The 14,436-nt window shown below is 32.9% G+C and overlaps 2 protein-coding genes and 1 long non-coding RNA gene across 5 annotated transcripts in view; 2 read left to right on the forward strand and 1 right to left on the reverse strand.

The window, feature by feature from the left end:
- Positions 1 to 387: 387 nt before the first annotated feature.
- LOC146722970 (uncharacterized) lies at positions 388 to 3,199 on the reverse strand. Its single transcript, XR_014924834.1, has 2 exons — positions 1,928 to 3,199; positions 388 to 1,834 (listed from the first exon to the last, which is right to left on the reverse strand). It is a non-coding gene; the product is annotated as an uncharacterized LOC146722970 (long non-coding RNA).
- A 659-nt stretch (positions 3,200 to 3,858) lies between these two features.
- Usp39 (ubiquitin specific protease 39) lies at positions 3,859 to 6,335 on the forward strand. The gene is made up of 9 exons (XM_029315462.2): positions 3,859 to 3,955; positions 4,241 to 4,519; positions 4,600 to 4,775; positions 4,846 to 5,071; positions 5,141 to 5,427; positions 5,513 to 5,641; positions 5,718 to 5,779; positions 5,883 to 6,105; positions 6,212 to 6,335. Exons 1-9 carry the CDS (start codon positions 3,886 to 3,888, stop codon positions 6,272 to 6,274), a joined length of 1,515 nt encoding a protein of 504 aa, XP_029171295.1. The 5' UTR covers positions 3,859 to 3,885; the 3' UTR covers positions 6,275 to 6,335.
- Positions 6,336 to 8,125: 1,790 nt separating this feature from the next.
- The window catches only part of LOC114940708 (rap guanine nucleotide exchange factor 2), a 124,019-nt gene continuing 117,708 nt past the window's right edge, over positions 8,126 to 14,436 (forward strand). For 2 of the 3 annotated variants that reach the window (XM_085483458.1, XM_029315442.2), the window contains exon 1: positions 8,409 to 8,647. The gene's annotated coding sequence lies outside the window, so the exon portion shown is untranslated. Of the gene's footprint in view, positions 8,142 to 8,408; positions 8,648 to 14,436 lie in introns of those variants that run through there. The other variant, XM_085483453.1, reaches the window with a different exon arrangement.

Here is a 14,436-nt window from a genome sequence, read left to right on the forward strand (position 1 = left end):
ACGAGAAAAATACTATCATGGGTATACGTTTTATAATTAATTTAATATATTTATTGTGTTTAAAAATTATATTTGACCTTTAATTTTAATTTTTATTTTATTAAAATTAATAATTAACATATATACTTAATTGCGAATTATATGGATGAAAAAAATCCCCATTATGTGTGTAAGAGATTTCGGAACTCTTTGCTATAAAATAATTAAAATTAAAAGTCAAATATAATTTTTGAACACTTTTATATTATTAAGAATATATAATTCGATTCCCGAAATATATTAATTCATTATAAAACGTATACGTGATATTATTTTTCTCATATAAAAATGACTAGAATAAATTAAATTAATTATTAAAAAACTAAAAAGTAATTAAACGACTTAGACTTAGATGATAATAATAATGAAACATTTTATTAAAAAAAGATTCAATAACTAGTAGGTCAGGTTATAATTTTTTATTTATTTATTTATAACATTATGAGCTATTAAGCTCATCATCTCGTTCGCTCTCTGTCTTGCTTTCATTCGGCAAGTCACAAACGATATATGATACTCGTATGTTCCTACTTCAACTCTCGAGAATCTGAAACAAACGAAACTCGTGTCCAATATACAGGGTGTCCGGTAACTAACAGACCAATGATTACAAATGGATTCTTTGGTCAATTTGGGAACGATTTTTCCTCAGCAAAAATGTCGAAAAAGGTCATCATTTTTTACAACTTTCCAATCTTTGTCATTATGTATCTTTATAACTAAGCCTTAAATTAAAATTTTATTATAGTAAACTCTACCTGAAATTAACTGAAGAATGTAATTATGTTAGACTTTTAACTCCAAAACGTTTAGTTTTCAAAAAACCTATTTTTTCAATCGCTTATAACTCGAAAATTATTGACTTCTCAACATTTTTGCTAAGGAAAAATCGTCTCCAAATTAGCCAGAGAATCCGCCCTTAATCATTGGTCCGTTAGTTACCGGACACCTTGTATATATTATATAAAAGTGTATAGCACGTCAGAAGCTTGTGAGCTTACAGCGATAAGTAAAAACAATTGCGTATTTATTTCATTGCGTTTATCTGTTTAAACGCGCGCTTTAATTTTTCCAACGTTTTTGCCTGTTTATATTTTAAAGGTCCTCTCTTCTAAAAATCTTGTTTTAAAGATCCTCTCCGCGAGCAAAATTCGAAAACATAAATTATTTAAATTTAATAAGGAAAACAATTAGATATTTAAAGACAAGGCTCGTGTGATATTATAAAATTAAGATTTAGAAAGACAGGGCCAACTATAACGAGCATATTAAATTAGTGAGAGATGTAATGTCAACACATAATTGATTTATTTCTTAGTAGATACAATGATAATAAAAATAATAAAACGTTTCGGCTGTTACCTCAGCCTTCTTCAGTAAATATAAAAACAATAAAAATTCTCTTAAGAAAAATTATGACATATTACGCATTAGAGTCTATTTTTTAATGAACATTTTGGTTTAATAAGTCGATGAATTTAAATTGGGTTACGCTTATAACATTTATTAAATTAGATATTTTTTCTAATCGGCTAACCATTTTTTAGTTAAGATGGTAAACTTTTTGATTATGTCAAAAAACATGTAAACGAGTTCCCTGTTGTTAGTAGAACAGGTTGACGGCCCATTCCACGTCATCAATTCTTTTGAACATTATTAGTTAAAATTATCGTCAGAACCGCTTGATATGAGAATTGAAAACAATTAGATGTTATCCAGCATCAAAAAGTTAGTCCCCATCATCAAGGATATTTCCGAGTAAGTTCGTCATTGCAGTATATTTCACCGTGATTGTCTAAGTATATTTTTATTTTTTTGGTATATTAATTTATATTAATAAGTTATTTTTTTTATGTGAAAGATCTTAATTGTGTTTAGAATTGCTTACTTAAATTGATGAGTAGTCAAGATTCCGCCAAGTTGATGTGTTCACTATACAAAGTCACATAAATTATTTAATATTTTTACTTTATTATTTGTAAATCCTCGGTAATTTCAAAATTTTTCTATTTGAAAATTATTAATTTTCTATTGCCAATTAATTGTATCACAGACTTTACTCTTACTCCCATTGCACTTTCGTTTGCGGTTTTCAGTATACGATTTTTTATCGTAGTTACTGAAAATTATTATTGTGAATTATACTTGTGCAGTGATTTGAAGAATTTACAATTTCGTTGAAATTGTTGATTTTTCAAAAAAATTACGAGATTCGCGGAAATTGCGTGCTTTCTTGGCATTTTCCGTTCGCGGCAGGCGGTTTATTTTTGATTGTTGCAAGTGTTTTTGTTTTCTTTTTTATTAAAATAGATAATAATAATGTGAAATAAATCACGATATTTGACAGATGTGCATATATATAGAAATTGTAATAATAATAATATTATATCATAAAATTGTAAATTGTTTCAATTTTTTATAGACTGCGATAAAAGATTTTACATTTGGATAAGAAACTGCGGTAAGTAAAAATATAAAATTCTTGAAAACGTAAAAATATTTGATAACGTAAAAAGGTGAACTTTGAAAAATAAGAAACTTAAAAATTGCACTAATAAATGGGTTATATATATGTGAGCCGTGCGCGGATGTAAGGTGTGTTATATCGAAATTTAATTAATAGAATTGAGAATTAATCCCAATTTTAAGTCTTACAAATGTCCAAGCTAATTTTTTGTACCTCGTGTACATTTTTGAAAGTTATATCGAAAAATTAAATTTTAATATGCGTCTTACATCTCACATTTCGCATACGGCTCACATATAGCCTATTTATCTCTTATACTTTATTTCAACCCTTATAGAAATTTATTACTAGTAACGCCAATTTATTACTTATTTCGAGTAATTAATCACTTTTATTTCGAATACTTAAATTACTGTATATTATAGTATTTTAAATACTCAAAATAAGTGATTAATTGGCGTAGTGATAAATTTCTACAAGAGAATAAGGAGCCTTTAAATTCTTAATGTAAAAAATTTCAAGTAATTTTCTTTAATAAAATTTAATTAAAAAATTTAATTAAAAAATTTTTGAACACTGTGTTATATCACATTTAAAATCGTGATTATTTCAATAAAAAAACATTTTATGTGTAAAAAATATATTTTTTATATTTAATAAATTTTATATATATATATATGCATATATGTAAAATATTCTTTCTCTCTCTCTCTCTCTCTCTCTCTCTCTCTCTCTCACACACACACACACACACACAACGGGGGCCAAATCTCTCAAATTGGTCTCATGATCAATTAGCCTGGATTCGCACCAGGGGCAAAGTCTGTTGGTAATGTCAAACGAATTTAGCCTGGACTTGCACCAGGGGCAAAGTCTTTTGGTCGAGTCTACGAAATTTAGCACGGACTCGAACCAGGGGCAAAGTCTTTTGGTTCAAGTCTACGAATTTAGCACGGACTCGAACCAGGGGCAAAGTGTGTCGGTAAGGGGCAAAGTCTATCGCACGAAGATGGCGGTCTCTTCTTTAGGCAGGCCTTTGGCGATCTGTCTATTAATCTGTGGCACAGGTATACAAAGAGAAGCGCGCATACTTACTTTATCTTTTTCTGTCAGTTTACAAACCACGTATAAATGTTTCTACACTTTATTTCTTTCTTCTTTCTCCTTCAAAATCTCTATTTACATCTATAATATGTCTATTTCGGTTTAAAAGTACAGAAAGTGTAAAAAAAGTGCGTTTGAAACGATAAAGCACGAATCACGTGATTATACATATCTAATTGACCAATCAAAATCTTCTTTTGTCCTGATTGGTCAATGAAATCTACTTTACGAGTAGAATTTACGAACGTACTCTATTATTTATACATATTCTAAAAATGGCGTCTGACACTCAAGGAAAACGGAAGTTGGTTGACATCGGGAGTGATTCAGATAATGAAACGGAAAGTAAGTGTATTTGTACATATAATATTAATGATGATTTAAATCAATAAATATACATTGCGACTTAAAACGCAAAAGGGAAAAATGCATTTTGAGGTTAGATGACACTTGTCATTGTAATTTTTTTGCAAGTTTTTTTGACAATTATAGTATATTTAATAGCATTATTGATATTATATTTATTTTTATTTGTATTTATTTATATAAATGTTGATATATTATAATTTATCATTGTATATTCTGTGTTTAAATTATAATTCAAAATATTTTCTCAAAATTTTGTTACAGAGAATGCAAAACATGCAAAAACAAAATCAGATACACCACGATTGTGTCCATACTTGGACACGATTAATCGACAATTTTTAGATTTTGACTTTGAAAAATTATGCTCTGTGTCGCTATCAAGAATCAATGTATATGCCTGTCTGGTTTGTGGCAAATATTTTCAAGGGAGGGGAACTAATACTTATGCTTACACACATAGCGTAGCAGAGAGTCATCATGTGTTTCTCAATCTGCATACATTAAAATTTTATTGTTTACCAGACAATTATGAAATAGTAGGTAAGTAAATATAGATTATTTTTGCATATACTTTACTTTTAGCAAGTAAAATTTGATAAATAATATTTTTATGTTATTAGATTCATCGCTGGATGATATTAAATATGTACTATATCCAACTTTCGACAAAGCACAAATAGCCCAATTAGATAAGAGTGACAAGCAGAGTAGAGCCATTGATGGCTCTATGTATTCACCAGGCATAGTGGGAATGAATAATATAAAAGCAAATGATTATTGCAATGTCATTTTACAAGTAATTCCTACAAATAAAATTATATATATATATATAATTAAAAAATATATAAATAAATGTAATTTTGCAGGCGCTTTCACATGTTACACCTTTGAGGGATTTTTTCTTAAGAGAATCTAATTATTTTCATGTAAGAAGACCACCTGGTGATTCATCTTATCTTTTGGTACAAAGATTTGGAGAGCTTATGCGCAAATTATGGAATCCACGTAATTTCAAGGCACACGTGAGTCCTCATGAGATGCTACAGGCTGTAGTTTTATGGAGTAAAAAAAGATTTCAATTCACAGAACAAGGTACATACTAAATTTCTTTATTGTATATTTCAATTTCAAAGATATTTTTATTAATAAGACACTATTTAGGTGATCCGGTGGACTTTTTATCATGGTTCTTAAATGCTCTTCATTTGGCATTAAATGGGACTAAAAAGCGTGATTCAAGTATTATTTATAAAACATTCTTGGGACATATGCGGATATATACGCGGAAAATACCGCCCTTGGAATTAGAAGAAAGTCAAAGAAGTGAACTGTTGCACACGGTGGAGTATGGTGAAACTGTGACAGAAAGTCCATTTTTATATCTTACTTGTGATCTGCCGCCACCTCCATTATTCAAAGATCAATTCACAGAGAACATTATCCCACAGGTCAGTATTGTATCCACGAATATTGATTACATAATTAACAATGCAGATATATAACTATCAATAATATATATTCTTATTTATATAGGTAAATCTATATACACTGTTAAACAAATTTAATGCTATTGCTGAGAAGGAGTACAAGACTTATAAGGAAAATTTCATGAAAAGATTTGAAATTACCGAATTGCCGCCTTATCTTATTCTTTATATAAAAGTAAGTATCTTATATGTGTATTACTAGTGCAAACACATGCACTTACATTATTTGATAATTTTTTAATTGATTTTAGAGATTCACCAAAAACACATTTTTTGTCGAAAAAAATCCAACAATTGTAAATTTTCCCGTTAAGTAAGTATATGTATTTATTTCATGATATATATATTTATACATCAAAATTATTCATAATACTTAAATTGTTAATTCTTGATTATATAGAATTCTTGATTTATAGAAATGTTGATTTTGGAGATATTTTAACACCGGAAATAAAGGCTAAGCATCCATATACAACGTATGATCTAGTAGCCAATATAGTACACGATGGTGAACCTGGTCAAGGAACTTATCGAGTCCATATTTTGCATAGAGCCACTGGTCAGTGGTATGAAATGCAAGATTTACATGTCACTCAAATTCTGCCTCAAATGATTACTCTCACCGAAGCATACATACAGGTGAATTGAATGAGAATATCTTTTTATCAATTTTATTTTTTACAATACATTAAGATAATCATTTCTTTTTTTACGATATATTAAGATAATTATTGCTTTTGTACAGATATATGAATTAAGAAGAGACGTGCATATGGAAAATGGTGACAATAAAACTAAGAAAACATAATATGTTTTAATTGAAAATTTTGAAATGTAATAATAAAAAATTTACATTTTGTATATACAAACATCATTGTTTTAATTTCTCGATTTTTTTTTACATAAACAGCTTATATGTGTTTCTAATCAAACAAAAAAACAAATTGTTTATGTAAAACTTATATTTTTCTAACAATAATTAATTTTTCTCATGTTCTTTCTCTTTAATAAATTTTTTTATAATATATTTTCAGTTAATACAATTAAATTATAATATAATGAATCGTGCTCGATATTGACAAAAAAAAAATAAAATCAAATACTTTCGTTCCAAATAAAATATCTCAATATAAAAAATACAGTCTATGGCTAATTCGATAAATAAAGTAATTTATCCAAACGAATAATTCAAACGATTCATAAACGGCGCCACATACGTCAAAGAAACTTTAGGATTACGTTCAAAAATCCGTCCGGCAAAATTCAGAATATATTAGACCGACCAATCAGAGACCGAGGATCTCTGTCCTGATTGGTTAATCGAACGCTTCACCCTAATTGGTATATTTCGAACACACTTCAGTACTGCCCTCTGGTGCCTTTATGGTTCTCGATCAACGTTCGCGCCTTCGTCGTCGGTCCGTAAAATGCGTGTGTGAGTATTAATTAGTATCTTTACGTCGTTAATTACTGCATAAATCTGATCGCGTCGCGTGTCCGGACATCGTAATCGCGATCGCACAAGCGAGATTGCTCTCGTCGGTCGAAAATCTCGCGTAACCTCGTGTCTCGCGTTCGCGCCTCCGAAGGACCCCGTGACGTCACAACTTCGCCGCTCGAGCCGCCTGAAGTTCGCGCACGCGAGTGGACAGAGTCGGATCGCGGGTACAACCGGGCACTTTCGGCGCGAAACTTTTCCGGGTTTTTTGGCGTTGTCAATCGTACTTCCAGCGGGCGTTTGCGCGTTTTCGATCGTACTTTCGCGGCATCGTGTCGGAGCATCGTCCCGCGACGAATGAAACTCGCAATCTTCGTAAAAATCGCGAGGGTCAGCCACGACGGGTCGCGCCGCCATGATGCTATTGTCTTTGTCCAATATATCGTTCGTCGCGCTCTTTCTCGCGCGTCGTCGAGTCGAAAATATTTAGCAACGAGCGACAAGTGCACGCATCAATCGTATAAATGTCAAAATACGCGACGGTCGCGAAGGTTTACGGTGGTCGGAAAATGCTCCTCGTCTCGCGGAGCGCCGGAATTCTCGGAACTCGTCCGAGGAGCTGATTCTTGGAATCGCGTCGGCGCAGGTGGCCGGGCGGTTCTGGGTATTCGCGATCTCTATCTATCCGAATCTCGGCAATTTTTCGACGCTCGATTGTTCGGAGATATCGCGCGTCCGTAGCTCGGAAATTGCGACAGTGTATTTCTTCGAAATTCGGCCGAGAATTTTTCTCCGAACAAGCGATATTTTCGCGGCGTTTCGTCGAAATACGCGCTCGACGATGAATATTCGACGAGAGGCTTCCGTGCGATTTTCGGGATTTGTGTCGTCGAATATTCAGTGAAATGTGAAATATAGTGAAGTGTAGTGGCGAATTTGTCCGATAATTAAGTGGACCTCGAAAAAGAACGGCGACGCGAAAAACGGAGCGTCGGTTTCATTCGCGCGCGAATAAGCTCCCGCGATTCTCGCGTTTGACGAAACGCGTCGAAATAAATGTGACAGCTTAAAACCCGGGCGTCGCCGCGCGTCGCGAACGAGAAAAAGTAACGCGAGTGTAAAGTGTTTCGAAGATCTACGAGGATAGTTCCCGGCGCAGAATTTTTCTACATGAAAAAAAAATGATGCCGGCGATGAGGAATCCGCGGAGGAAGCCGAGAAGAAAAGTCGTCGAAATGTGAGTCGAATTATTATTTTTTTTATTATTTTATTATTTATATATATATTGCGCAATCCAATCATTATCAACTATATTAATCTTACAAACGTCAAATGGAATGCGGGTAGCCGAAGTAGTATTATATAGTAATGGAAAGCGAAGTGGGGGGAGGGGTAGGAAGGTGACGAAGTAGGGGGAGGCAAAATGGCGGGTTAGGTTAGGTTAGGGCTGGCGGGGAGTCGCGAGAAGTTGCAAGCGTGTCGCTGAGTCAGTCGGCGCTCGCGACCGAGTGAGGTTGTCGCGCTCGAGTCTGTCATCCTCGCCTACGTTCACGCGAGTGAACATATTTCGCGCGCGCGCGCGTCGCATTCCCCGCGCGATTTCTCAGACGTGTAACATCCTCTCCGCTCCGCTCGAAATTCGCACGCGTGTGTATGAGTGTCGCGAGTGTATTAAATTTCGTCCACGTCTATTCGGATCTACTTGGATATTATCGCCGGTTAGGACATTTCGAACCGTAAACGGTGAGTACGTAAATCTGTCACATTCCCGCGATGTATATATAAAACGAAAAGCGACATATTTTGAACGATTGTTTCGCGCTACCTTCTTCAGGATATAGCGCTCGAATACGCAGAAGCGAGGGATTTGAAAATTCACTGCCCGCGGTTGCAACGGTCGCGTCCTTCATCAAAGATCGTCTCTAAACGAATTTCTGCTCCTCTCTCTCTTTCTTTCCTCGGCTCTTGCTCTCGTCCGATTTTAATTTTCATCGCCCCGTTTATTCTCGCGCGGCGCCGTCACCCTGGATACGACACCCTGACGTCGCGCCAATATATATCCGCGTACGAGTATATATTCATCTACCTATCTACTCGCGCCTTATCCCACCACGTCGAATACCTGTTTCGCCGCGGTGCTCGAAAAAACTGTTCGATCGCATGATCGTCGTCATCGTCGTCGTCGTCGCGGAGAAACAAGGTGGAACGGTCGCGGCGAGAACGGGAGAAGGAAGGAGAGAGATGGTGCGTTGACTCCCGCGGAAGGATTCCGCGAGTTTTGGATTCCTAACGTCTCGTGACTGTCGCGTGCCGCGTCAAGAGAGCTCGCGTTTATCTTACAAATATTTTGGAGTCGCATACTACTTTATTTTATACTCTGACTGCTCAAAAAATAATTGCTTAAAGATTCAACAGCTTTTATTCAAATAATTTGTCGCTCGATCTGGCATCGAGTCGCGTTTATCTTATAAACATTTTGTAGTCACATGCTAATTTATTGTATACTCTGATTGCTGAAAAATAATTGCTTGAAGATTCAATAACTTTTATTCAAATAATTTGTCGCTCGATTTGGCATCGAGTCGCGTTTATCTTATAAACATTTTGTAGTCACATGCTAATTTATTGTATACTCTGATTGCTGAAAAATAATTGCTTGAAGATTCAATAGCTTTTATTCAAATAATTTGTCGCTCGATCTGGCATCGAGTTAATTTTGTCTCAATATTAAAAAAATTATGATAGATACTATACTTCGAAGCTAAGGTTTTATTATTCTATTTCTTGTGCGAAATAATTGTGGATTGTTGTGTAAGTTTTCTCACTTTCATCGTATTAATTATTCAAGGCGATATATTAATATTTATCATATACGGAACGACAAATCTTTAGAGTGCATTATACATTATATAATAGATATATTACTTTTACTTATGATATGTGATCCAGATTATCATTATTATGTTGTTAATGCAATTCAGTGGCACTGTTTAATTCTAGTGTATATTTTTTAAACAAAAAAAAAATTGGTAAAATGGATATCATATACTATATACGAATAGATATTTGACTGAAAAGTAGCATAAATAAAAATACAGCATAATATTAAATTTAAAGTTAGTAGTTACGTCAAAAATAGTATAAACTTATATAACATTAATAATTGTATTTAAGTATTTTCCTTATTCTATATATGAGTTAACATATAAATATTTTTTTATTATTTTTTATAATTGTTTTACAATTCTATTTTATAATTAATAAATTTACACCGCTACTTTCCATTTAAGTATTTATTTGACATAAATAATGCGCGATATTCATGACATTTTACCAATTGATTATCATACCAATATAACATTGCGATAGAGTAATTAAATAATATATGAATAATGAAAATACTCGTATGAGTAATTTAATAATACAATCAAAAAGATATTTCTATACGAATGATTAATAATAGGATGTGCTTGTAGTAAAATCTTATTTCGCATTAATGACGAGACATAACTATATATTAAAGAAATTAATTCTGTCAGAACACGTGTTGTTCATCCAATGAATTAATCATTATATAACTGATATAAATTATATCTAATAATAAGTAGAGCTTGTGAAAAAATTATAAGATACTAAATCTCTGTTAAGAATCGAGCGAGCTTTCTGGGCGAATACAAACACGAATAAATAATCCCGAAATGTATCTAAAAGTTAATTTTGACGCGAATGTACGGTATATTAACTCTAATTACGCAACGACATAAAGATTCGTCTTATGTGGCATTCACGGAATTAACAGCAAAGACACTTTAACAATGATATCATTAATCACTCTCGTATATTCTAATGAAAATTCCGATTAATTAAACGATAAATGCTGTCAAGTCATTGAAGTCGATAAATGATATTTTTATTTATTCGAGAAAATCTTTTTCGGAGCATGCACTTGAATCTGTTTACAATAGTTAATTATGAACTAATTATAAATTAAGATGTAACGATGTTTTATTACTAGAAACTTTCAGATTTAGAATCTTATCTGATAAATATCTCTTGCTTGCTAAGATTTTTACTGGGGGAAAATACTCAAAAAGAAATACATAGAAATAAGAAATAAGAAGAAATAAAAAGATAAAATAAATAAAAATTATTTATGTCAGAAAATTGAAATTGACATTTTTTATCGTCTAAATATTTTTTTTTATTAGTGACATATGGTGATGTGCATTTAGCTGTTGACGCAAAATTCATGAGATGAGAAACTAAAATATATAATGCGATAAAATATGAATGAAAATAAGGTAATGGAAAATAAGAAAGTGCAAAACTTACTCAAATATAGTTCAACTATCTATGCAACAACAGATTGGCAACGGTTAGTCATATAACGTCCATCTGCGACTATCTGTAATTTAATGTGATGATGATGATACCTCGCGAGGTCGCGAGATATCTTCGTATATTGGGTTATACAAGTCATCATTCTGTAGAAATCTCTACATTATGTGCATTCAAATATATCTTGATCGGCGATTAACGTCAGCTGAGGCCATTCGAAAGTAGCTTACTTTTCGAAAGCGATTTTCGAGCGACAGATACGGAATTGATAGCCGATACTCGATTATCGTATCCTCAGGAAATTCTCACTACTAACAAAAGAAATCGGGAATAAAATTCCCAAGAGAATACTCGACTTAATTGAACAGTCTGCTTCATTTAATCTTACGGTGCATTACTAAATCAAAGTTTTTATTGCTGTAGCAATTTTGTCTCGTATCGTAATAATATATAAAAAATTATAAAGCTAAAAATAATATAAATAAATTTATGCTATAATAATATGTAAAATATATGTTGCGGTAGGAAAATTAAATAAAAGAAATTTTGCATTCGAATATTGTTTGGGGTACTTGAGATAATTTAAGAGATAATTTAATATTTTTTAATGCATTTTATAAAATTTCGATATTTGTCCCATTTTATTCATATCCATTTTCCATTATCTAGATACGTAATAAAACGGGGATAAAACGCAGAGAGAGAAATATTTTACGTGAATTTCATCTAATGTGTGGGCGTTTTGAATTTTTCGACATGACCTAGAACCATTTACGGATTGGAACAAACAAGCGTAAATTTTCTTCTTTAAATTTTCGAATCTAGGACAATCGTTTATGGAACAGAAACTTTTCGCGATTGAAATTGAGATCTCAATATTCATTATTATTGTTTGTTCGGCGAAGAATACAGTTCTTTTTTTTCAATGATCAGTCATGTAAAATATAAAACGGGAAAACGATTATCAAAGAATCACAGGATCCCGATAATTTTGACAATTTGCTATTTGTTGACATGTTTCTTCAACTTAATCGCTTTTGTTAAGCAAATTTATTTAATTATTCAAAAATTTGTTTAGCTGTCGTTTTTAATATAAAAATTAATATATATAAAAAAATTTAATATATATATATATATATATATGAAAAAATTGTTTATCGAATTTATTTTCTTTGGAATTGCGCAATGCGTGCATACACTTTACGCGTTGGAAGAGACGCACTTTACGCAGCGATTAGGAGTTGAAAAGATGACATCGTCGCCGTGACTCACGTAAATCAGATACGATGCACACGAGGTACTATTCTCATTTACGTAATGCACTCTACGGGATGGAAACAATGCTTCGCCGATAGACGTCGAAAAAGAAAGAGGCAGGTTTCTCTCTAGACTGCGTTGTTATTGAATCCATATTTGTTATTTCGAGGAAACGTTCAACTCGGGTGTAAAACGCTTAGAAGCGCAGATTGCAGTAGCGATGTACAGAGAGAGAGTGCACAAGTCTGTCCTCGGAGATTATTCAGCGTCCTCACGTTTGATAAATATTGAAACGCTCTCGCCGAGCGAAATTTCGCACAATGCACACGCGATTCGGAGAGACGAGTATAATCCAGCAGTCGTACAGCACGTAATACATGCTGTAACTCTTACACGATTTTATATTGATGTATGCATGGCACTTTGCCATTTGTTTGAGCTTTCATTTGCCTTAGAAAGATGAAATGCGCTTTAGCAGCTGACATACTTGTTTTCTTTTTATGAATGTTTGGGAAATCGTCCCGTTTCTGCTTCAGAAAATCCCAAAGCTATTGCTCTTCTTGGCAGAGAAACAGGTCAAGTTGTATATGTCATTCCAGAGCACTCAAGTAATGCATAAAATATTTTGATATTTTTGGTTTTGATCTGACAATAGCTTTGAATTTTTTCTTTAAGCTGAGAACGTCATGTTTTTACAGGTGAAAAACGTTATATATTCAATTTAATAAATTTAAATGTACAATATGATATATATAAATATTTTATATTTATATTTATGTTAGATAAAAGTTAGGTAAAAGTTCATAATTCGTAATTATTCATATATTTGTTGAGATAGCTTTATATAAACGCGCTTTATAAAGCTTGACGAATTTTATTGCTTTTGGTTTTCGTAGGGATCAGGGTTTGGGATCAATGCAAATGCGCGAATTGAAATGCACCTGCGAACGCGTGCATTTTTTCTGAACGTTACATTCGCGATCGATCACCTCGCACGAACGTGGAGACTAACGGAGGAAGATTTCTTTTGCGAAGAAAAAAGAGGCAAGAGATTGCGTTGCTGTTTCATGGCGGAAGACATTGAGAGATTAGGAACGAAAATTTATGCGTAGCGGTAATGGGAAATCAGAGAGAAATGTGTGCATCTCGCACTTGCATCGTTTGAGCGATTCAATAATGAGGTCAGAACGATTGAGGTCCGTGGAGAGAATTCCGTTTTCTCATATTAGATATGTGTATATGATATATAAATATAAAATATATATATCAAACATTCTTTCTCTTTTCCTTATATAAGAAAAAAATTATGAGCGATATCATAATAAGATTAATAAATATATAATTAATGCTTAATGTCTTCGCGCGGAAAAGTTCGAGCAGAGTTTGAAAAATTATGCTATTAAATTATGCGACAATTTTTTCTGTCTAATATTTTCTATGCGTCATGAGTGTTATTATGAATAATGAATGTGCTGCATCGAATGGGAAACGGAACCTCTCGATCAATTATCTTTTCCGTTTCGTTGCCATGCTCGTGATGTTTACGCTTCTTAAGTGCACATTGAATTTTATCGTAGCTCGTTGCACTTATGAATGGAAATGGTCATCGCGTTCCCGTGGGGAAGCGATGAATGCACCAGATCGATTAACCTTTTATGGCGTGAAGTTTTTTTTTTGCGATATTCGTCGCGGATAAACAAGTTCGAAGTATAGGGAGCGAATTTTGTGTCTGTACGTGTGTATTTATGAATGGCTGGGGAATAGACCGAATGACTTTCAGGCAAATGCCATCAGTCACGTAATACATGGCTACTATTGTTTTGATACTGATAATATTTCATTACAGAAATATAAATTTAATTTATTAACGTATTGGGATAACTGCGCGCGAATGACAAATGTGAAGCAACGTATATAAGCAATAATTTTTTTTTTTT

This window comes from Nylanderia fulva, unplaced genomic scaffold, assembly GCF_048542155.1.
Source record: "Nylanderia fulva isolate GAGA-0341 unplaced genomic scaffold, ASM4854215v1 Scaffold25, whole genome shotgun sequence".
In the NCBI taxonomy this organism is placed as follows: domain Eukaryota; kingdom Metazoa; phylum Arthropoda; class Insecta; order Hymenoptera; family Formicidae; genus Nylanderia; species Nylanderia fulva.

Coding starts and splice junctions, on each gene's coding strand:
- Usp39 (XM_029315462.2), top strand. CDS start 3,886: ATGGCGTCTGACACTCAAGGAAAACGGAAGTTGGTTGACATCGGGAGT. Junction 3,956..4,240: donor TTCAGATAATGAAACGGAAA/GTAAGTGTATTT, acceptor ATTTTGTTACAG/AGAATGCAAAACATGCAAAA. Junction 5,428..5,512: donor CAGAGAACATTATCCCACAG/GTCAGTATTGTA, acceptor TTATTTATATAG/GTAAATCTATATACACTGTT.